Genomic DNA, 24,444 nt, shown 5'->3' on the forward strand with positions numbered 1-24,444 from the left:
CTAAATAGCTAACTAAATGGATTCCTTTTTAATTTGGTGTTTATAATCGTTAGGAAGTATACCTCAGCTTTTAAAAGGTGTGACATTCAAAACTGAAGGATGAACTTCAGTTTTTAAAAGGTATGAAGTTCAAAACTGAATCACATCTGAGGCCATTTTACTTGGTCTGAAAAGGAAGGCTTAGTTTGGGTCTGAGAACCATGCAACAGTTAAACCGAATCCCTAGACATATCCTATTGTCATTTTAGTTTACCAGATTCCTTCTGCCTGGAATGCTATGCCACACACACCTCTGACTCCCAGTTGACATTTGGCTAGAAGTGATCCTGACCTCCTGCTTCCATTCTCCACTTCTGCTTCGGCAGTGCTCACATTTACCTGTGGTCTTGGCTCCTCTGCTAGACTGTATAAACTTCTAGGTAGGCAGTGGCCATATTCCTTTTTAATTCGCTGTAGTGTCTCTAATGGGTGCTCAATATATTTGGATTGAATTAAATTACATATTAAGTCTAGAAATCCTCTGCTACTTAATTCTGCAATGTGCTTGTTCCCTCAGATGGCAATAGGAGTTAGACTTGAACCATCTCAGTGGGGAAGTGGTGATGTCCATCACTGAAGGGAGTTGTATCTTCAGTTAACTATTGCCACCGTAATGTTCTGTAACAAGCCATCCCAAAACTCAATGACTAATAAGCATTTATTTTGCTCACAAGTCTGAGTTGGCTTTAGACTGGCCTTAATTGGATAGTTCTGGTCTTGATTGGCTCCCTCACAGGCCTGGCAGTTGACTGAGGTTCAGCTGATCTAGGATGGCCTTGGCCAGCAGAGTGGAGGCAACAGCTCTGTTCCATGTCATCTCCACCAGCCTAGCCTGGGCATGTTGTCATGGCAAAGGCAGAGAGTTGTAAGAGTAAGAGAGGAACCAATATACTTCTGTCACAATTGCTAAGACATCATTGGCCAAAGCAAGTTAGAGAGCTAAGTTCAGAATGAAGGGGTGGGGAAATCCATTCCCCAAAATTGATGGGAGGAGTTGAAAAAGAGATTGGAAAGGGTGTAGATACAGGGAGGTGGGAAGAATTGCGGCTATTAATGCCATCTATTACATTCACATACCCTGTGACTGCCATGTTTGATAGCACTGGGCCACATGATCTCTAAGTCCCCTCCCAATTCTGGCATTGTTCTTGGCCAGATAAACGAAAGTTCCAGTAAGAGTTAAGATATTTCTATTCATGATTCATGTAGAGGGCACCAAAAGCCACCCAATGGCTTCTCTTGGCTCGGCCCTCCCTCCTTCATTCACTGCGTATAGTTTGCTCCCGCTCCTGCCATTTCTTACCGAGAGCACTATTCCAGTTACCTGTTGCTAAGTAACAAGCTACTCCCCAGAACTTGGTGGTTTAAAACAATCACTATTTTACGTCATGGAATTTGTTGGTTACAAATTGGGACAGAGCTTGGCTAGACAGGTCAGCTGCTTGTGGCTTTAACTGTGGTACTTAGCTGGCAGATGGGCTGGACTGCAGGGACCAAGCTAGCTTCACTCACATGCCTGGCATCCTAGTGGAGGTGGCGGGAAGCAGGCTCCGGGAACCTCTGGACCCATGGATTGTAATGGTGAATTGCTCAAATGTAGCAATCTCCTTGGTGAATTGCCAAGGTCCTTGACCTGTAAGCTGATTATCATCACACAAGTGCTGAAGAAGTGCTTCATTGAAAATTTAAATTGGCTTACTCTACTATGGGGGAAGGATGGGGCCAAACAATTCCAGTAAAGCAGGCACTGGGGAATAGGTTGGCCCATTAATTGTAACGAGTTTTGGAAATTATTTAGCAATTTGGCCCACACATAACCTCCATACCCCTAGCGGAGCCATGTGTCTGTCCCAGGAGACACTCCGAAATTGTCCCACCCACTTCCCTAGCACTGGTTCCTGAGTGAAGTGCTGGTGACCAAGCTTCCATCAAAAACCTTACTTTGCTTCCAAATCTGTTACTAAAATGGCTTTGCAGGTGGATAGATAAGAGGGCTAGGGCCAAACTCCAACCCTACACTTCCCTGGTCATGGTAGGAGTTCTGGGACGGCCTAGAGAATCCCAGAGACAGGCTGGATCCTTGGGGGTCAGTTGAGCACAGCTTGAGCTTCTGTTACTGGTGAAAGCATCAAAACCAGTCCAGTACTGAAAGAGTAAAAAAATCAGTCTGGATAAAGAGAGTAAGTCAGCTCTGTGCCCCTACCATGCCTCAGACTGTCATAGCCGACACCAGAAAGCCAGTTGCAACGTTAACAGGAGGAATATTTCTCCCACACTGCTGCAATTGAAAAGTGTCATAACCATTCCTTTTTTTTTTTTTTTTCCTTGAGAGGCAGTCTTGCTCTGTTGCCTAGGCTGGAGTGCAATGCATGATGCTCACTACAATCTCCGCCTCGCGGGTTCAGAAGATTCTCCTGCCTCAGCCTCCCAAGTAGCTGGGATTACAGGTGCCTGCCACCATGCCCAGCTAAGTTTTTTGTATTTTTAGTAGAGATGAGGTTTCACCATGCTGGCCAGGCTAGTCTCAAACTCCTGACCTCAGGTGATCCACCCACCTTGGCCTCCCAAAGTGCTGGGATTATAGGCTTTAGCCACTGCGTCTGGCAAACCATTCCTTATTTTGAGTGACTACTGCTTTCTTTCCAATGACATCTCTAGCCTTGGTTTGTTACTCCTGCCACCTGAAAAAAATCACTGTGAAACTTTGTGAATACCCCTAGATCCCCAAAGAAGTGACTGATTTGGCCTGAACCACTAAATAATGATAATAACAAATAAAATGCAACACTTCCTAAAGAGTTTCTTTTTTTTTTTTTTGAGACAGTCTCACTTTGTCACCCAGGCTGGAGTGCAGTGGCACAATCTCGGCTCACTGCAACTTCTGACTCCCAGGTTCAAACGATTCTCATGCTTCAGCCTCCCCAGTAGCTGGGATTACAGGCATGCACCACAACACCTGGCTAATTTTTGTAGTTTTAGTGGAGTTGGGTGTTTCACCATATTGGCCAGGCTAATCTTGAACTCCTGACCTCAGGCGATCTGCCCACCGTGGCCTCTCAAAGTGCTGGGACTACAGGCATGAGCCACCACACCCGGCTTTAAACCATGTTATCACTAAAATTCACCACAACCTTGAAATAAGGTACTATTATTCCCCATTTAGAGGTAAGAAAACAGAGACTCAGAGAAGTGAAGTAAATTAAGTGGGTTAATTAAACAGCGAGTTTGTGGCAGAGCCAGGCTTCAAATCCACATGTGTGAATCCAATCTTCTGCTTTTTTCACAAACTACACCACATCTTTCTTGACCTATGGCACTCTGTGAGAAGTCAGTCTCTGTGAGTGGACCTGTCAAAATCAACCAGGCCTGCAATCCCAATACTTCGGGGGGTGGAGGTGGGAAGATCGCTTGAGGCCAAGAGTTTGAGACCACCCTGGACAACATAGTGAGACTCAATCTCTACCAAAAAATAAAAAAAAAAAAAGACTCAACCAGCAGGCCGGGCACAGTGGCTCATGTCTGTCTGTAATCCCAGCACTTTGGAAGGCCAAGGCAGGTGGATCACTTGAGGTCAGGAGTTCAAGACCAGCCCAGCCAACATGATGAAACCCCATCTCTACTAAAAGTACAGGCCGGGTGTGGTGGCTCACGCCTGTAATCCCAGCACTTTGGGAGGCCGAGGCAGGCGGATCACAAGGTCAGGAGATTGAGACCATCCTGGCTAACACGGTGAAACCCCGTCTCTACTAAAAATACAAAAAATTAGCCGGGTGTGGTGGCGGTCGCCTGTAGTCCCAGCTACTCAGGATGCTGAGGCAGGAGAATGGCATGAACCTGGGAGGCAGAGCTTGCAGTGAGCCGAGATCATGCCACTGCACCCCAGCCTGAGCAACAGAACAAGACTGTCTCAAAAAAAAAATACAAAAATTAGCCAGACATGGTGGCATGTGCCTATAATCCCACCTACTCAGGAGGCTGAGGCAGGAGAATTGCTTGAACCTGGGAGGCGGAGGTTGCAGTGAGCTAAGATTGTGCCACTGCACTCCAGCCTGGGCAACACAGCGAGACTCCATCTCAAAAAAAAAAAAAAAAAAAAGAATCAACCAGTAGCCTTCTGCGTATGGTGTGAGCAGTCTTCCCAAAGGTTTGCCTCAAGCAGCTCAGCACCTATTCCTGCCAAAAGGAGAAGCAAAACCAGACAACCAGTGGAATGGACATTACGTGTGCCCTGTACCCATTCCCCCAATTCATGTTCCCTAATATTTGGTCCAGAAGTCACCCCTATGTAGCCTCTGTGTTTCTGGAGAATCTCCAGGGGATAGGCTAAGAGTAATGTGTCTAACAGTGCTAAGCCAAGCCCATGGCCTGGGTCAGCAACATTCTAGAAGAGGAAGAGCATTGTAGCCGATTGTTTGGCTGGATGGTAGTGATGGGGAACAGTTCTCAGGTTGGGCATGTGGAAGGTTTTCCGGTACTTTGGATTAAGACAGGATGCAGTGGTCCTAAATTCTTATAACCTTTGTCTCCATGGGTTCAGGAACCCAGCCTTCATTCGTCAGCAAGTGCCATTCTCCTGACCAACAGAAATTGGTTCAGGAACAGGCGTGTGATCCAAAGCAGACCAAGGAGGCTCACTGCCTCCTTGGTTTGCTGGGGACTTCTAGAAAATAAATTTTCTTTCTTTTTTTTTGAGAAAGGGTCTCACTCTGTCACCCAGGCTGGAGTCCCGTGGTGTGATTATGGCTCACTGCAGCCTCAACCTGCTGGGCCCAAGTGATCCTCCTGCCTCAGCCTCCCAAGTAGCTGGGACTGAAGGTGCACGCCACTCCACCCGGCTGATTTTTGTATTTTTTATAGAGATGGGGTTTCGCCATGTTATCCAGGCTGATCTCGAACTCCTGAGCTCAAGCAATTCACCCACCTTAGCCTACCAAAGTGCTGGGATTACAGGCATGAGCCACCATGCCTGGCTGGAAAAGAATTTCTTGGGAGCCACTGGAATAGGCATTGTCTCCTCCTCTGGATTTTGCAGGGTGCAGATGTAAGCGTGAAACTGCAGCAGTCAACACCCTAAGGATCCACCCTAAGGATCAAATTAATGGAAAGGTTCAAATAGTTGAGAGGACAGCAGAGGAATAGAGTGGGGACCTTGATTGAATCATGCCGGATCACCCCACCCCAGGGGACTTTTAAAGTTATATGAACCAATAAATATGTGGTATTCAGATTGGATTTTCTGTTCTTGCCAACAAAAGCATATGGACTGGCATAGCCTTCTTTGGTGACCAACTGCATCTCTGAGACCCTGTCTTATTCTAAGCCACCCTATGTGACAGCCTCAGGAGCAGCTAAGGGAATCCGTTCCTGCTCCTATGGTATGTTCTGTCAGAGCTGAAGGGCAGGCGCCACACCCACAATCTGTTAGAGTTGGAAGAAAAATCAGCCCTTATTGAAAGTCTTTTTCAGGAAATTGAGACCATGAGAAGTGATGAACCCAGTCTGAATACAGGTACCTGCACCCCTGTTCAGTGTTCTTCCCTCCACATTGATTGTAGCACCCCAACTTCCTCCAGGACCAGCAGATTATCTCAGGAAACATTTACTTGGTATAGATGAGCTCTTGGATACCAACTCTATGGCTCCCTGGGCAGCCCACCCACTTTTGTTCATGGGGAACCAGCTCCCTACATCACAGTTAGGATTTCAGGGAAGGGCTGGGAGCTGCCCACCTTCCCCGATCTCTCATCTTTCAATTTCAAAATGCCAAAGGGCCAGAATTACTACTATTACACATATTCTTAAAACATGTGACTTTGAATCCTTTCATGTCCTCAGCCTTTCAGAACCGTCCCTTGAAATAGCTCGAGACAGGCCCATCCCTAATATTTCAGGGTCCAGGAAAGAGCATATATGGACACTCACATTATAATCAAAGAACAGACTATTTTTGTTATTTTGCTTTTTGTTTTTTAGAGGTGGCGGGGGGGTCTCACTGTGTTGCCCAGGCTGGCCTTGAGTTCCTGGACTCAAGTGATCCTCTCTCCACAGCCTCCCAAGCAGCTGGGACTACAGGCACGGGCCACCTGATCTGGTTTGGCTGTGTCCCCACCCAAATCTCATCTTGAATTCCCACGTGTTGTGGGAGGCACCTGGTGGGAGGTAACTGAATCATGGGGGCAAGTCTTTCCCATGCTGTTCTCGTGATAGTGAATAAGTCTCATGAGATCTGACGGTTTTAAAAGGAGGAGTTCCCCTGCACAAGCTCTTTCTCATTCTCTCTCTTTCCCCGCTGCCATCCACGTAAGATGTGACTTCTACCATGATTGTGAGGCTTCCCCAGCCACGTGGAACTGTAAGTCCAATTAAACCTCTTTCTTTTGTAAATTGCCTGGTCTCAAGTACGTCTTTGTCAGCAGCATGAAAATGGACGAATACAAATTCCTGGACTTAAGTGATCTCTCGCCACAGCTTCCCAAATAGCTGGGACTATAGGCACATGCCACCACTCCCAACTAAACGATTCAATATGTTCTATCTGCTCCCCTCAAAAAGGATACTTTCATAAAGAATGGAAGGCCAGGTTTGAATTTGGAATTTTAGATTCCACAAAGTCCTGTGGTAGCAAGAGGAGAGGAGGGTCCAGCCCCCTGCCAGATCCCCTTCTGTCTTTACCCCGGCCCATCCCACACTAAGAAGGGCCTCATGTGTGTCCATGAGGAAACCCCAGCCCACGTTCCAAGCCCCATCTATAATTCCTACAAACAACTTTTTGCTGGCCACCCCCAGGCCTGCATGTGTGCAGGTCACACTCAGGAGGACAGACATGGGCAAGAGGCCTGCAGGCCCAGGAAGCAGGCTCAAGACCACTTGGTTGGGGAACTGTGGTTTCCCAGGTACCTGGAGCATGGTCTAGGAGTGGGGCGTGCAAGCTCCAGCGGGTATGTCACTTTGGCCACATAGACACCTCGCCCTGTGGGGAGAGTGATGGCCAGAGGAGGGCCAGGGTAGGGCCCTCCAGCCTTGGGACCAGGACAGGGCCTCTCTTGGCCAGGTCCAGGCGTAGTACTAGACCTCCATTCCATCCTAAACAAGGTCCTAAAACTAGGGCTGAGGACGGGGCTGGCCTAGCAAGACTGGGTTTTTTGACTTTGGGCAAGTCCATGACATCTCTTGATCTGTTTCCTCCCTTGTGCCTGAGGGAGCTGGAATGCTTCCACATTCCAGAACCCTCCACAGAGTTTGGGAAGCAGATTTGAATTTAGACTCCTCCCTCCATCTGGCAATGCTGAGACACTGGCCCCACCCCCACCACCAATGGAAGAGAGAGCCACAGCGGGGAAATGAACTGCCTTTATTTTTTTATTTCCCATCCGGAAACCCCAGTGTGATGGTGGAAGCAGCATGAAAACAACATCTCCCCAGGCCTTGCAGTAGAGGCGAAGGGAACAGGGCTGCCCATGTGCCTGCCTCTAAAGATGCCACCCTCAGGTTGATGTCACCTGTGGAAGACCGGGTCCACCTACAGACACCAGGTGATGGTCCACTAGGCCCCAAGCTCCAGCCTGCTGAGTCCCCAAGATTCGGGCGCATTAAATAGCTTCGTACAAAAACCCAAGGGTGTCCCTCCAGCTGGTAAAAATTGGGCAATTTCTACTTGAGGTCTGCTGTGGGGGTGGACCTCACCTTGGAGATGTCTTTCCAAAATAAAACTAAGCCCTACTCAGGAAAAATGGTGATGAAAGGCAGCTCACAGATATGCAGGACTAATAATCTTATCGAAAAGGGAGGAGCTCAGGCACACAGGAGGACAAGGCTATGCAATATGCAGACATGAAAGAAATGCCACAGGACGCTGTCAGGGGTCAGCAGGAGGCAAAGAGGTAGAGCTCCGGCCAGGAACGCTGTGCCTAGAGAGAGCCCTCTGCAGCTGGCCCTAGATGGGGGACCCAGGGGAGTATCTGCCTCAGGACCAAGGAGACACCAACAGCCTGCCCAGGTGTGGGCTTGTGCAAGTCACATGGTCCTCCTGAGTCTCCTGGACAGCAAATGGACATGAGGGACATTTTCGAGACAGGGGGCAAAGTGCAGAGAGAGCCAAGAGGTCAAGATGGTGCCAGAGATTTTGAAACCACAAGAGCCGCCCCTTTGGGAAACACTGAGAAGAGGAGCCTCTTTTCTAGCCTCTGCTTGGGGCAAGCCTGGGTCAGGTGGGTTCTCAGTACTTTTTCACAGTTAAGTCTCTTCCTGGGCAGCCACATCCATGTCAGGCTGGGCTGGGCTGTGGCCAGTCGAGGGGTCCTTTGGCAGGTTCAAAGCTGTGAGCCACCCCGAGAGAACATGCCCACTTCCCTGCTTTGTGGTTCATAGGCCTAGAGAGACCCGACAGCGGGCTGCCCAGTGTGAGGGAGAATGCCTGCACGTTTCGGTGGTCAGGGGTGGAGAGGCCTGTACTCCAGGTTCCCCAAAGAGATCAAAACATACTAAAAAAGCCTGCAGGTCAATGTGTGTCTAACAGTGCTCAGCCAAGTCCACGGCCTGGGTCAGCAACATTCCAGAAGAGGAAGAGCATTGTAGCCAGTTGTTTGGCCAGATGGTAGCGATGGGGAACAGGTCTCAGGTTGGGCATGTGGAAGGTTTTCCAGTACCTTGGATAAGACAGGATGCAGTGGTCCTAAATTCTTCCAGTCAGACTGAGTTGACAGCATGTTCTTAGTAGCAGGAATTTGTCCTTGTTTTTGTCACACAAAAGTTGGTGGAGACGGGGCCAGGACATGGCCAGTTTGATGACGGTGGAGAAGCTGCTGCCAGTTCTGTGGGGCGCAGCCCACCTTCTCCTCACAGCCCTCAGGTGAAGTAGCGGCAGGGCGTGGAGTCGATGTAGCAGTACTGGGTGCATCGCAGGTCTCCATATGACCTGAGGGAGGCAAAGACGCGTTCTAAAAGGCCACCTTTTATATGCTGGTGACTTCCGGTCAAACCTCATCAAACAGCGGCCAAGGGCCAATGGTTCTATAAAAACTTCCCATTCTCATTTGGAGCGAGAGGCCTGGGGGAGTTGAATCATGTCTCTGGGATTTTTGCCTTGAGCTCTAGCTAGAGGCCTGGGTGGAAGGAGGTGGTCACCCTGCTGTTAGCACAGCATCTGTGAGGGAATCCCCCTTGCTACAATGCACCCTACCAACAAAAATGTCCTGTATCTGTGAAGCCACTGGCCAGATGTGGCTATTGAGCTCTTGAAATGTAGTTACTGTGACTGAATAACTGCATTTTTTGTTTTTTTTTTTTTTTTGAGACAGAGTTTCGCTCTGTCCCCCAGGCTGGAGTGCGGTGGTGTGATCTCAGCTCACTGCAGCCTCCGCCTCCCAGATTCAAGCGATTGTCCCACCTCAGCTTCCTGAGTACCTGGGATTACAGGCACGTGCCACCAAGCCCAGCTAATTTTTGTATTTTTAGTAGAGTCGGGAGTTCACCATGTTGGCCAGGGTGGTGGCGAACTCCCAACCTCAGGTGACCTGCCCACCTTGGCCTCCCAAAGTGCTGGAATTACAGGCGTGAGTCACAGTGCCTGGCCTGAGTAACTGCATTTTAAGTTTACTTAGAATGACTTTACATTTGAACAGCAGCCTGTGAATGGGGGCTACCATATTGGACAGTGCAGTTTATACCTCTGTAGGCCCGGATGATCATCCGAGACAGGGCGTTAAACCTCACAGGCACAGTCACAAGCGTCCCTCTGAGGCTTCTGGGGAGTAGCTGCGTAACCACAGTGAGCGTGGGGGAGCCCTGGGCTCTACTCGATCCTGTACTCCATATCTGATTGTCTACATTCGTCTCTGTGGAGCCATGAAGAGCCAACTCTCTGGCAGAGGCCTGTCTCCTTCAAGGAGAGGGGCACTGCACACAGACACATACATGGAGTGGGGTCCTGGCCAAGCCTAAATGGGCTTAGAGTCTGGGAGAGACTGGGGGAGACTACAGCTCTGTAGTTCTCCCAGCCTGGTTGAACATGCTAATATGTGAGTGTTAGGGAGACCCCCTTGGAAGACAGAGCAGAGAGGGGGAATGGAGAGACAGGCATGGCTCCCCAGCCCTGCCAAGGGCCCAGGTCCGAGTCTACAAGAGAAAAAGGGATGGGAGCAAAAGCTGAAGGGACTGGACTCAAGGACAGAAGAGATCGGAGGCACCAGTCGATCCACTCTGGAACCCAGGGAAGAGCAGGGCATGGCCTAGGTGAAAAGGAACGGCCTCCCCATTTTCCTGAGAATGTTGCACAACTCTGGTTCTGTAAGGACTGGGGAGACATGTACCTTCTGCACCTTGGAAGGAGCCCAGTGGTTACAATCTGGGCATGGAATCAGCACCTCATGGGGCGGTGGTGGCCCTCAGCTGGCTTGGCAGGTGCCAGTGTGGAGCCAGGACACTAGAATACTTCTCCTGAGCAACATAAATAGCCACTGAGGATTCTCAGGGATAACTAGAGGGGTCCTTGGAGGGAGTACTTTCTTGGAGGGGCCACGAGCTTGCGAAATTAGATATTAAGGCTGATTTGATCTCACTTGTGGTCACAGGCATGCCTGAGGGATGGGCAGGGTGTTCCAGGGAAGGCAGGTTAGGTAGACATGTCGATTCTTGGAAATGCCCTGAGACCTTTACTCTCCACTGGGCTTCCCACCTAGGCCCACAGCCCAGGAGACTAAGTAGTCATGGTGACCACTGAGTTTGGGGGCTGCTCATACAGGGCAGCAGCTGAGCTCAGAGACTGCAGCTCCCCTCTGGGCCTCAGATGGAGCAGGTGGCTGTGGGAGCCGTGGCTCAGTAACAGTGGCACGCAGGCAGTGCTGACCAAGAGGGCACGTGGTGGGCAGGGAGCACGTGTTGTGTCATTCATCACCATACCTCAGTGTCTAGAAGGCACCACAAAGTGGAGAGGCACTCAAAATATTTGTGAAGGAAAGAAGGAAAGCAAAGAGGAGGGAGGGAGAAAGAGGGGGGAGAGGAAGGGAGGGGAGTCATCCCTACCCAGGGAGATAGGTCTCGCATGTCAGGTAGCCAAAGTCAGAGCCGTCACAGTCCTCCACACCCTTATGCCGGTGACCATCTCCACAGTAGGCACGGTGACAGCCTGAGGGGACATAAGGAGGTGCAGTCCTGAGAAGAAGCAGAGGTGACAGGCTTGCCTCAGCTTATAAGGACCATGCGGCCCAAGAGATCCACCCTAAGTGCTGCACCCCTTAAAGAACTGACCTCCATTAAGCTTCACACTCCTCCAGGGACTGCCCTCAGGCTCTGGTCCCACAGCGATGTGCCATGGGACAAGAAGAAGGAGACCCTGGCTCTGGCCCTGCCTCACCACTTACTAGCTGAGGGGTGGGGAGACTCCAGATCGTTATCTGCAAAACTGGGACACCGACACGACCTCCACCTCATAAAGCCAGTGTGGGGGTCCCGGGAGTGAGGGTTGGGAGACTGCTGAGCCCCAGTGAGGGTGCATGGGTGACTCTCATCTGTCAACAGAGAGCTTCTGCGTGACACTGGTGAGCCCAGCCTTGTGTCCCTGGGGAGCCACATGATCTTCAGCAAAGACCTCTGCTCTCACACGATGGGAGGGTGTTGGAGTATGGACCCCAGCGTCGTTTTCACAGGGCAGGGACAGTCCATTAGTTCCTTCCTACTGTGAGAGCTCCTATTTGACACTGTGCAGCAGAGGCAGAAGGGACTCTGGGCAGGGCCAGCCTTCTAGGGGATGCCATCCCTGGAGCTGTCGGAAGACAGTTTGGCCACACTGAGAGACAGTCAGCAGCATCTCCCGCCACCCACTCTGCCCTGTCATCCTTCCCCTGAACTTTCTTTTTTTTTTGAGACAGGGTCTCGCTCTGTTTCCCAGCCTGAAGTGCAGTGGCGCAATCGCAGTTCACTGCAGCCTTGAACCCCTAGGCTCAAATCATCCTCCCACCTCACCCTCCTAAGCAGCTGGGACTACAAGTGCATACCACCAAGCCTGGCTAATTTTTTTAATTTTTCTTTTTTATTTGTAGAGATTGGGTCTTGCTCTGTTGCCCAGGCTGGTCTTGAACTCCTGGGCTCAAGTGATCCTCCAACCTCAGCTTCCCAAAGTGTTGAGATTACAGGCATGAGCCACTGTGCCCAGCCTCCCCTGAGCTTCTTGAGAGCAAGGACCATGACTTTGCATCCACACACACCCAGCCCTGAGCCCCAGCCTGGCTCTTTAGAGCAGGGGCTTAAACCACAAGCCCTAAATGAATTCAGTGAATGGTGGTTGAACCCTTACTATATCCAGATAATCTCTGCACATGTTAGCTCATAGGATCTCTAGGGACTTGAGCAGCCAGCATATCATACCCATTTTACAGGCAAGGAAAGTGAGGCTCAGAGCTGTAAATTGCCCCCCCTCCCCGTTACCCCACCCACCATGTGGCCTCTGCCTTGAGCCTGAGGGTGGTTGGTGTTTCTCAGGGCCTGCATTCAACTTCTGTTGACTCTAAAGCTCCTGCTTTCCACCACATCTCCTGGTTTTGTTACTTGATTAAAAACAACAACAAAAGCAAGCCCTCCAGAGCCTGCTGCCTACCAGTTAAGGCAGCAGCCCACGAGGCTGACAGCAGCTCTGGCTGGCCCAGCTTCCCCTATGGAGGGCTTTGCTACTAGAGCTCTACCTCGTAAATGAGCCCTCATTCAGATTCTTGGCCTCTCCCTTTTGCCTTTCACTCCTCCATGCAAAGTGAGAGCCCATCACCTTTATCTTCTGCACCTGTAACATGGGTTTTGCTAAGACGTAGGACTGGGAGGACCTGGTGGCTACATTTTGAGATAAAGAAGGCCTAACTGGGGGCAGGATCCTAGACATCCACCCCTGGTGAGGTGCTTGGGTGGTGGAAGAGTTAATATTTGGGCTGAAATTGGGGCAGCAGGGACTGGGGTGGGTGGCACAAGGTGGCCTGGGTATACCCTTCCCTGGCTCTAGAAAGGTCCCAAAGCACCACAGCTGGTGTCCAGGGCTGGCCCCGACTCCCACCCCCCTGCTGTTCAGGCCTCAGGTCCTCCTGGGCTGGGCCTCACTCACGGATGCAGTCGTCACCCACATCGCTGTTACCGTCGTCACACTCCTCCCCGGGCTGCAGGAGCCCATCCCCGCAGGTGCCGCGCTGGTCTGCAGTGTAATCCACAGGGTAGAAAGGGGTCAGCTGGTCAAAGAAGCACACAGCATTAACTGGAGCATGGCATACCTAGGCAGCCACAGGCAGCGAGGTCATTGGTTTTGGTCCGAAGGCACTGCTGGGGGGCATGCCTTGACTTCCTCCCAGGGGTGGGAAAGGTACTCCTTTCCTGTTGCCCAGAGCTCTGTAGCTGGTTAAACATTGGGTCAGATCAAGACAGCAACCTGGCACGCAGGGATGTGGAGACCATCTGGAACCCTGGCTCAGAGAGGGGCTTCTATTTGGGGGTCAGGGTGGGGGAATGGAGGGCTGCTCAGAGATAGTTTGAGGGAGGATGCTCAGCCCTCCCATGCAGACAGACTGTAGAAAGCACTCTCCAGGCCCAGTGGGGTGGCCTTCCCTTCCTTTAATGGATGCAGCTCTCTCCTGGGCAGGAAGTATGTCCTGAGGTGATGGCCTGGGGGTACCTGGATGGGGAGCCAGCCAAGGCTGTCCTTGAAGTACAGAGATCTCTGGTCTCTGCGGAAGGCAATGGCGTTTTGGGTGTTCAGCCTCTCAAGCTCCTCCTGGTTGTTGACCACAAAAATCTGCCAGAGAACACACTGGTGAGGATTCCAGAAAACACTTCTGCAGGGGGCAGGGAAAAAGCTGGAGGAGGAAACAGAATCTCTATCCTTGGGCTGCTCAACAGTGGGAAGAGGGGTTTGCACACTACACTCTAGCATTCCTTCTGAAGTGAGAGGAGTGTCTTGATTCCCTCACCTTCTCAATCCAGTTCCTAATGTCTGAGTTTGAAACTAAAATATTCACTCGGATTTAACTTTTTTTTTTTCTTTTTTGAGATGAAGTCTCGTGCTGTTGCCCAGGCTGGAGTGAAGTAGTGCGATCTCGGCTCACTGCAACCTCTGCCTCCCGGGTTCAAGCAATTCTCCTACCTCAGCCTCCCGAGTAGGTGGGATTACAGGTATGCACCACAACGCCTGGCTAACTTTTGTATTTTTAGTAGAGATAGGGTTTCGCCATGTTGGCCAGGCTGGTCGCGAGCTCCTGACTCTCAAGGTGATCCACCCACCTCGGCCTCCCAAAGTTCTGGGATTACAGGCATGAGCCACCGCGCCCGGCCTCGGATTTAACATTTTTAAATATTTAAAATGTTCCCAAGACTTAAATTAAAAGGCAATGTCATATAGTCAAGTAATTTGACATCTGGAAGTGATTCTTAAAATTATCCTACTCAAAGATGTTCTTTATAGTATTATTTACATTAGTAAAAAGCTTGGGGGTGGCCAATAAGCAATAGATTGATTAAACACCAACACTGGTTAAGTAGATTGTAGCACAGCCACACTAGATGGATGATTATGATGAACTGATGTCCAAGGTTTACTTCAAAATAATACAACAGGGAATGGGCAGTAGTGAGTAGGCATAAAGAGAAAACAAGGACACAGGCTCGCCATGAGTTGATCATTATTAAAGTTGGGTGAAGGGTACATAGGGGTTCATTATACTATTTGTTCTGCTTTTATATGTATTTGAAATTTTCTCTAATAAAAAGTTTAAAATGTTATTTATAGAGTGTGGAAACATGGCAGGATTTCAGCTAAGATAACAAAGTGTAACTTTTTTTTTTTTTTGAGACGGAGTCTTGCTCTGTTGCCCAGGCTGGAGTGCAGTGGTGCTATCTCAGCTCACTGCAGTCTCCGCCTCCTGGGTTCAAGCAATTCTCCTGCCTCAGCCTCCCAAGTAGCTAAGACAACAGGCGTGCACCACTGTGCCCGGCTAATTTTTCTATATATTTTTTAGTAGAGATGGAGTTTCACCATATTGGCCAGGCTGATGTCGAACTCCTGACCTTATAATCCGCCCACCTTGGCCTCCCAAAGTGCTGGGATTACAGGCATGAGCCACTGTGCCCAGCCAAAAGTACATTTTTATGCAATATAATCTCAACCATATAAAAGTTACATTTTAATAAGACAAAGAAAATACTCCAAAATGGACTCACAATCAAATGGACAATTTGGTTTTCCTCTTTTGATTTTCTCATAGTCTCCAATTTTCTATAATGAAGGTGTACTCAGAGTCATGAAAAAAAGTCAGTTTTACTGAAAGGATTTTACAAAGCCCCATAAGGATCAGGTGAGAGGTCTTCACGGATAACCACCCCAGACTTCTCCCAGAAAGCCTTACCACAGGAACTCGCGGGGAACTGGGCCCATACACAGATTCCCCGTAGGAAGGGTTATTCACATTCATAGTGGGTCCACAAAGACATCTTCCTGGAGGCCCGGGAAATCCTCTTTCCCCTTTGGGTCCCATTATAAGTTGTCCTAGGAAGCAACAGACTGCTGTGTTACTAGAGCCGAGGAAGAGAAGACCAAACAACCCAGGGAGATGTGAGCGACCTTTGCAACAGAAAAAAGGTTAAAGTCCACAGCATTTCAGGGTATGCCTGAGGGAGAGATTCAAAGAGATGCTTTTGATCCAAGACATGGAGGAGATAAGGTAAGAAAAATAGCTGGTAGGCGATAGTTTCCCCCTCCTTCCTGCCTTGAAGACAGGCAAGATGTCTGGTGTTGCAGCAGCCATGTTGCAACCAGGAAGTCACAAGCATGAGAAGATGAGCCAACATGCAGGAAAGACGAAAGGCTCATGGGCCTGGGGCCCAGTCAGAGGCTGAATCAAAGCCAGTTACTGTCTGCCTCTGGATTTCTTTATTGGAGAAAAACAATGCCCTATTTGTTTAGACCATTATTAACGGAGGGCTTCTTGCCGACAAACACATTATTGACTGTTAACTTTTATTGTTTTAAAAAACTTTTGTTTTTCTTATATATAGAATTTTTTTTTTTTTTGAGATGGAGTCTTGCTCTGTTGCCCAGGCTGGAGTGCAGTGGCACAATCTTGGCTCACTACAACCTTTGCCTCCCAGGTTCAAGCGAGTCTCCTGCCTCAGCCTCCTGTGTAGCTGGGATTACAGGTGTGTGCCACCACGCCAGGCTAATTTTTGTATTTTCAGTAAAGACGGGGTTTTGCCATGTTGGCCAGGCTGGTCTCGATCTCCTGACCTCAAGTAATCCGCCCACCTCAGCCTCCCAAAGTGCTGGGATTACAGGCATGAGCCACCACACCCGGCCAATGTAGGATCTTAACAGAGGAATTTCTGGGTGTGGGTTTCTTTAATTTCTTCTGGAAGAAAATAGAACGTTAGTATATGCTCCACCCATTTACCCTCTCCTGGTGCTGAAGAAGTGAGGGCATGTCTTGAAAAGATATGATCAGACAGTGTACTCCCTAGCAATGTGGAAGAACTGTGAAGGTAGTACCTTGGTTTTTAAAGGCTTTGATAACCAGGATACACCTCAGACCAATTCCATCAAGACTTCTGAAAACTGAACTGAACCTAGGCAGCATCCACACTTTATTTATTAAAAAAAATTTTTTTTTACCTCTTTAGCATAAGGCATCCTTTTTTTTTTTTTTTTTTTTTGGAGATGGAGTTTCACTCTGTCGTCCAGGGTGGAGAGCAGTGGTGTAATCTCAGCTCACTGCAACCTCCGCCTCTCAGGTTCAAGTGATTCTCCTGCCTCAACCTCCCGAGTAGCTGGGACTACAGGCATGTGCCATCACGTTTGGCTAATTTTTGTGTTTTTAGTAGAGACAGGGTTTCACTCTGTTGGCCAGGTTGGTCTCGAACTCCTGACCTCAAGTGATCCACCTGCCTCAGCCTCCCAAAGTGCTGGGATTACAGGTGTGAGCCGCCGCGCCTGGTCAGGCATCCATATTTTTAAAAGCTCTCAAGATGATTCCAATTTGCCCCAAGGTTGAGAACTGGGCCATTCCCCTGCCAGATCATCCTCCCTTCATCCTCCATCCCTCCCCAGCTGCCTCTCAACTTCTGATCTGGGTTCAAACATCACTTCCTGAAGGAAGTCTTTTTGAATCCTCAGACTCTGTCATGTGTACCTGGGATACAATTTCATGGTTTCTATGTCTTTCTTCACAGCACTTCTCTTTGTGATTCTATATATTGTGAGATTATTCCATCAAGGTTGATCTCCAGTAGAATGTCACTCCACAAGGACAGGGCTAGTGCCTGTTTTCATCCACCAGGGCTTACACAAAGTAGGGGCATGGAAAGTGTTTGATGATCGAATGAATGAATGCAGACTAATTGGAGAGAAAAAGTCTTCGGAAGAGGGTAAAAGTCACGTTCTGGCTGGCAAAAAAGCACCAGAACAAGAGCCATCTAACAGGAAGTGAGGAAAGAGAAGAAAAGATGGGGACTAAGAAGAGAAATAGGTAAGGATCCCTTCTTCTGGGAAAATATTGGGGGGTGGGTTTGGAGGCCACCCAGTCATTGGTGTCAGGTAGTATGACATCTGGGGCAGCCAGGGGCTGGGAACACAGTTCACAGATCCAGAAGGGCAGGAAATAAAATGACCCCAGGGGAGAGATCTGGCCAGGACCCCAGGGAAACCACTGCAGCCGGAGGAGACTGAACCTTCCTGAGCGGGTTGACAGGTACGCGTACAATCAGAATGCTGACAGCAGGGGGGGAGGGAGCTGTGCCAACATCTTATCCTAAGCTATGGTTGTTTGTTCTAACAAGAAATACAAATATAATTCTGTAGGAAGAGCTCTAGTCTGTGTTCTGGTATTTTCAGAAGAGCCCAGAGAGACAGGGAATCCACCAGCCCAGGAATATTCTGGGTAATTAAGCACTTCGGGAAATTGAAGTGGAAAAGCTCTGTGACCAAGAACATGAGGGTGGCATTGAAGCAGCCTTCCAGAAGGCTCTGTGACCCCAACAACTTCTCCAGAACCGTGGCCTGAGAGACAGTCAGGAGTTTGTCCTATTAGCCGCTGATGAATGGTGAGGCTGAGATTTGAATTCATGTTTTACTTAACACTATGCTGTTCAAAAGACAAACGTCCAAGAATACTGATGCTCTCAGGAAGCTGGCAATTCCCAGGTACCACATTGATTCACTTATACTCTGTCTGGGTACAGGAAGGACTCAGCCAAATTTGTAATTTGATTATTGCAAATTACATCCTAAAGGCATTTTGCCTTTATTCCCTCCCCACCTCTTAGCCCCTCTTTCCCTCTAACTCGGATAAGTACAAAGCTCTCACCCTTTCCACCTCCCCCAGCACTATCTGGTCCCACAGAACTGGGCACCAGAAACCGAGGTCACCTCCCAACAGGATGTGGCAGGGAGCCTGCTGCCACCACTGCAGTTTCCCTGCAGCTTCCTCCCAGTTGCTGGAGGGCATCCGTTACCCCTGCCTATTTTCTGCCAGGCTATACTGAAGGACTCAGCAACCTGAACTTCCCCACCCTGACCTCTGGGAGATCATGTCTCAGCTGGGTTTCATCCCCACCCCCTGCAGCCAGAGGACCTGGCTCTCCATCTTTGCCCAGGCAGGCTCCCACTTCCATTGGCTGCCTTGGTGGGAAAGGATCAGGAGAGGGGAATCTAGGAGAAGGCAGAGGAACCAGCACAACAACCTCTAGGGCCACCTGGCTGACACTCACTGGAGTCACGGACTGATTGTGGACCAGGGTGGCCTCCAGTCAGTGCTGTGACCTTGCAGGATCACTTCTCTTTGAGGTTCAAGTTTCTTATCTCTAAGGGGAGTGTAGGACTAGACCAGGGCAGTTTTAACCTGTGGTCTACAGAGGCCAAGGCTATCTCACGATGGCGCTGGGACAGGGGTTCTGGAACCCTGGGAAACGGGGTGCAAAACCTTGGATGTAGGTATATGCAGTTTTTCCCCCGAGAGTGGGTTTTGGGACTTCCATCAGACTGTCAAAGGTAGTTTCAGGAACCAATCTGCAGGGCCTAGTCCAACTCTGGATGATTATCCAACTGGTCCCAGGCACAGGGATATCTTATTTATTTATTTATTTATTTATTTATTTATTTATTTATTTTTTTATTTATTTTTGAGATGGAGTCTCACTTTGTCACCCAGGCAGGAGTGCAGTAGCGAGATCTCAGCTCACTGTAACCTCCGCCTCCTGGGTTCAAGTAATTTTCCTGCTTCAGCCTCCTGAGTAGCTGGGATTACAGGTGCCCGCCACCATGCCCGGCTAATTTTTGTATTTTTAGTAGAGATGGGGGTTTCACCATGTTGGCCAGGCTGGTCTCAAATTTCTGACCTCAAGGGATCCCTCCGCCTGGGCCTCCCCAAGTGCTGGGATTACAGGCGTGAGCCACTGCGCCCGGCTGAATATCTCTTTTTAACTCCTTCCTCGCCCTCTCTCCCTACCCCTCCAATATTTTCCAAAGGGTAGAATTATTTATTGCCCCATCTTCTCTTTTCTCTCTTCAGCCCCCTCACTCAAGAAGGCTCCTCAGAAAGGAAGTGGCTCAAAGGACGGAAACGGGGCGGGGGCATCAGTCCAAAGAGATGGCCCCACCCTGCTTGGCTCCTGAGGAGATGAACTGTGAACCCACAGAACCCCTGCCTGGGAGCCCCTGCAGGAAGCAGCCCTGTCCACCCACATACCAGGTGCCAGTGGGGACGTGAAGCTGACTCAGCCGCCTACCTTGCCCTCAGGGATCTAGCAGGAAGATGTAACACATCTGCAGGAACGTTACCAATGGAGAGGCCATAACAGAGAGGCAATGACCAGGGCTCAGGGGAGGGTGATCCATCCTGTTATGGGCCAAGGAAGGCCTTACTGAAAAGAGAGCTTCGAAGGAAGAAAGAATTTCGTTGGATGGGCAGAAGGTGAGAGGAGTGCCATGTAAGGTCATGTGGACCCAGAGAGACCATAGGAATAGCTCCAGCTCCATAGATGGCAAGGTGTCCTCTGAAGGGTAGAGGGCAGGGCGTGATTGGGCAGAGGCTGGGGTAGTCAAGGGAGAGGGAGGTGGGCATACTGGGTGGAAGAGAGGGAGCTGGAAGGCCAGAGAGAAAAAGTATGACTCTGTGGGGCCTGCTGAGAGGACAGGATTGCAATACACCGAAGACTGACAAGACAAGAGAAACAGCGGGCACCGAGGAGCTGCTAACAGCTCCAGCCTAGTCCTTCCCATCCATCCCCTAGCCCCAGGAGGGAACCAGACAAGTCAGGTGAAGGCTGGCCTTTACAAAGAGATAAACACAGTGAGACCATTAAGATCCCAGTCTGCTAAGGACCTCCTACGCGTCCACCCATCCCATGCCCCTGGACTACTCCTCAGTTTTTTTTGTTGTTGTTGTTTTTTTTTGAGACGGAGTCTCGCTCTGTCACCCAGGCTGGAGTGCAGTGACTCGATCTAGGCTCACTGCAAGCTCCACCTCCCGGGTTCATGCCATTCTCCTGCCTCAGCCTCCGATGTAGCTGGGACTACAGGCGCCCGCCACCACGCCCGGCTAATTTTTTGTACTGTTAGTAGAGATGGGGTTTCCCCGTGTTAGCCAGGATGGTCTCGATCTCCTGACCTCGTGATCTGCCCACCTCGGCCTCCCAAAGTGCTGGGATTACAGGCGTGAGCCACCGCGCCTGGCCTACTCCTCAGTTTTGTGAGCCCCTAAGTACCCCAGGGGCCAAGAGAGTCCCTTCTGAAGGCACAACTCAGGCCAAGCTCTCAGTCTCTGCGGTTGGTAGCTCATAGTTATGGGGTTCCAGGGGGACATCATGCCTTCCAGAACCAAGGAGAAAGAGGACTAGTTGAAAGGACCCCCATTCAGATCATCCAGCCAATTCCAGAAATGAATTATGGAGTGTGGGCACGTGGCCTGGGCTGCATCTCAAATCTGATTCCCCTAACAACATCGAAATAGGTGTGGCAAACGTAAGTTATTACCCATACTAATCAGTGTTTGTTCTCCCAGTATTTCCTTCCTCCGCTCCCTGTTTCAAGGAGGTAGCAAGAGTTTGTGCTTTCTTGCCCTTGCTAAAAGCAGGTACTATTGGAAACAAACTTTTCTTTCTGCCTTCTGTTCTCTGAAGGACAAAGCTCCTAATTGGGGTGCTGGTATATGAGGAGTATGAGGAAGGAAGGGGTCAGGGATGGAAGAGGAGCGACATCCCTAGACATGGACAGGAGAGGGACCCCTTGTATCCTGAGGAAGAGACAGGTGTCAGAAAGAATGGTTGTGGGGTGCTCCTTGGAAAGTTGAACTGTGGGGACCAGGACTCCCAGCCTTGAAAATGTTCTGATACCCACGTATGGCATGAGAACAGCAGCCACCAGGTATCTGTGGACCACAGGGACTTGGACAACAAGTCTATTTCTATTTCTACTCTATTTCAGAAGTGAATGGAGTCGACCAAAGGTTGGAGGGACCTTCCCTGACATTTTTCTGCCATAATTCACCAGGATCTTTGCCCAACCTATTCGTGGTTGTTGGAGGAGTAGTGAAAATTCTAATAATGCCTGAATTAATTTATTTGGCATCCTAGCAGGTTGGACTTTCAGAGCCAGATTTAACTTAGTTTAAAGGATCTAACAAAATATGACATCTCTTGCCCATCCCATGATGTGGCTGCAAATATATTTCCATAAACACAGGAAGAGGGGGAATACACTATGGAATTGTAAATGTCTTCATTTTCTTAAGAAAAAGTTGGAATAAAAATTGTTTGGATTCCTTTTGTATAACTGAAGACAAAAAATATTTTAGTCAACAAATGATCTTCTTGATACTGTCTTTATACAGTTGATGTGCTGTGAAAGCCCCTACCATGAGCTGACAAACGAACGAAATAAAGGGCTTAGCTAATAAAATTGAATGAGGTAAAAGAAGGAAGCAGCAGCTGGGTGTGGTGGCTCACGCCTGTATTCCCAGCACTTTGGGAGGCCGAGGTGGGCGGATCACGAGGTCAGGAGATCGAGACCAGCCTGACCAACATGGTGAAACCCCATCTCTACTAAAAATGCAAGAATTAGCCAGGCGTGGTGGCAAGCACATGTAATCCCATCTACTCAGGAGGCTGAGGCAGGGGAATCACTTGAACCTGGGAGGCGGAGGTTGCAGTGAGCCGAGATCACACCACTGCACTCCAGCCTGGGTGACAGAGCAAGGCTCTGTCTGGAAAACAAACATACAAGGAAGCAGTGTATCTATGCCCTTCTCAATAGCAGACTTTTAATTTTTATTTATTTATTTATTTATTTATTTTGAGACGGAGTCTCGCTCTGTCGCCCAGGCTGGAGTGCAGAAGCGTGATCTCGACTCACTGCAAGCTCTGCCTCCCAGGTTCATGCTGTTCTGCCTCATCCTCCCAAGTAGCTGAGACTATGGGCACCCGCCACCACGCCCGGCTAATTTTGTGTATTTTTAGTAGAGATGGGGTTTCACAGTGTTAGCCAGGATGGTCTCAATCCCCTGACCTCGTGATCTGCCCACCTTGGCCTCCCAAAGTGCTGGGATTACAGGCGTGAGCCACCGCACCCGGCCAACTTTTTATTTTTTATTTCATTTTAGTAATTTCTTTCTTTTTTTTTTTTTTGAGACAGAGTTTCGAGATGGCACAATTTTAGCTCACTGCAATCTCCACCTCCCAGGTTCAAGCGATTCTTCTGCCTCGGCCTCAGAGAAGCTGGGATTACAGCCACGTGCCACCACGCCAGGCTACTTTTTGTACTTTTAGTAGAGAAGCGTTTTTGCCATGGTTGACCAGATCTCAAACTCCCGACCTCAAGTGATCTGCCCGTCTCGGCCTCCCAAAGTGCTGAAAAAACAGGCGTGAGCCACCCACGCCCGGCCTCGTTCTCTATCTATTGCAAACAAATAAGGACTCTTTTATAACACTGTAAATTGGAAAACCCTGCAATGTCACCTTTACTTCTAGGTTTAAGAGAATTGCTTGGAGCCATGACACTTATATCTAGAAAAAGGTATTAGTTGATGAAATATGTTTCTGTTATTTTTCACTTAAGGTATAAATGACATCATTAATGTGCTTTTTTTCTTTCCTCTATTTGTTCTCCAGAATGCTAAAAAAATTCAGAATGGCATTTATCTCTCTTGCATAAAAGTTGAATGAGCTAAATCGTGGAGAAATTACAAAGATATTAGAGTGTCTCTGGTAGTTTCTAACTTGAAACACAAGGCATCTCTGCTGGCATTTCCTTGTGCCCTCTCTGGGAGGCTGGCCAGTATTGCAACAGTGGATCAAGTGAAGCAGTGTAGCTCTTACCTGCAGATGGGGGGCCTGGGGGCCCTGGACGGCCAGGTTGACCAGAAGGCCCAGGCTTGCCAGGTGGGCCCATAACTCCACTATCCCCTTTCTGTCCCTGACAGAAAGAAAGGCAGAGCCTGTTATGAAAGCATGACATAGCAAGCTTCCCGCCTCATTTATCACCAAATCAGAGATCACCTTGCACTTAAGGAGCAAGAGCCCAGTGGGGGATGCAGCTCCAGAGGTCTTGACCATCGAGCTCTTAATAAGCTTAGGGCAAATGACATTTGAGATAGTGATGGCTACAAGTTTGCAGACCTTAGTTCTTGCTCTGTCCTACAAACGTGGCACATGGCAGCTGAAAGGAACCGGTCAAATCTACTCTAGGCCCTGGGCAAGTGAGGAAATGGAGGCCTAGAAATGAGCTATTTTCACTCATTGGCTTCCCGTTGCACTCAGGATAAAGACTTAGCTCTTTACTGCAGCCTGCAAAGCCTTGCATGGCCAGGCTTTCCAGCTTCATTCCAGCCTTTTGGCCTTTTTGGTCTTCAAGGGCACCATGTCTATTATCCCCCTTCTCGAGATCCTTCTCTCTGCCCCAAAATCTCTTCCTTCCCCCTAGCCTAGTTAACTGTCACTCACCCTTTGACTCTCAGCTCAAATGCCCTATGGCAAAGCCTTCCCTGACCTTCCTGGATGGAGTCAGTTCACCCCACCATAAGGTCTCAGAACTCAGCCTATTTCCTTCATGGCATTTATCCCAGATCATAGCATATGGATTATTTGTGTGGTCATTTCATTGATGTCTCCCCATGAGACATACACTCCCTACGGGCTGGAATCTGTCTAGCTCACCTCCTTTCCCCAGATGAAATGAGGGAGGACAAAGATGCTAGAAACACAAAGGTAGGCAGCTTTGCTGATCTGTAAATCCAGAGGTTTCACCTTGACCTTAAGACTCTGGGTAACTCACGTCATTGCTTTGTACCTCAGTTTTGTCATCTTTAAAATGAGGCCAGTAAATTTACACCCACATAGGTCTGTGAGACTAACAAAGATCTCAGAGGTGAAAATGTGGTTTGCACAGAACGAAGAGCTATG

General features: G+C 49.2%; 1 protein-coding gene across 1 annotated transcript in view; it reads right to left on the bottom strand.

Moving 5' to 3' along the window:
- Positions 1-7,379: 7,379 nt before the first annotated feature.
- COLQ (collagen like tail subunit of asymmetric acetylcholinesterase) overlaps positions 7,380-24,444 on the bottom strand; it is a 71,884-nt gene continuing 54,819 nt past the window's right edge. The window contains exons 12-17 of the mRNA XM_032144280.2: positions 23,362-23,458; positions 15,408-15,547; positions 13,682-13,801; positions 13,121-13,241; positions 11,059-11,161; positions 7,380-8,953 (exon numbers count right to left, since the gene is read on the bottom strand). Of these exons, the coding sequence (XP_032000171.1) occupies positions 8,884-8,953; positions 11,059-11,161; positions 13,121-13,241; positions 13,682-13,801; positions 15,408-15,547; positions 23,362-23,458 (651 nt within the window). The 3' untranslated portion in view covers positions 7,380-8,883. The remainder of the gene's footprint in view (positions 8,954-11,058; positions 11,162-13,120; positions 13,242-13,681; positions 13,802-15,407; positions 15,548-23,361; positions 23,459-24,444) is intronic.

This window comes from Hylobates moloch, unplaced genomic scaffold (assembly GCF_009828535.3).
Source record: "Hylobates moloch isolate HMO894 unplaced genomic scaffold, HMol_V3 SCAFFOLD_22, whole genome shotgun sequence".
Taxonomy (NCBI): domain Eukaryota; kingdom Metazoa; phylum Chordata; class Mammalia; order Primates; family Hylobatidae; genus Hylobates; species Hylobates moloch.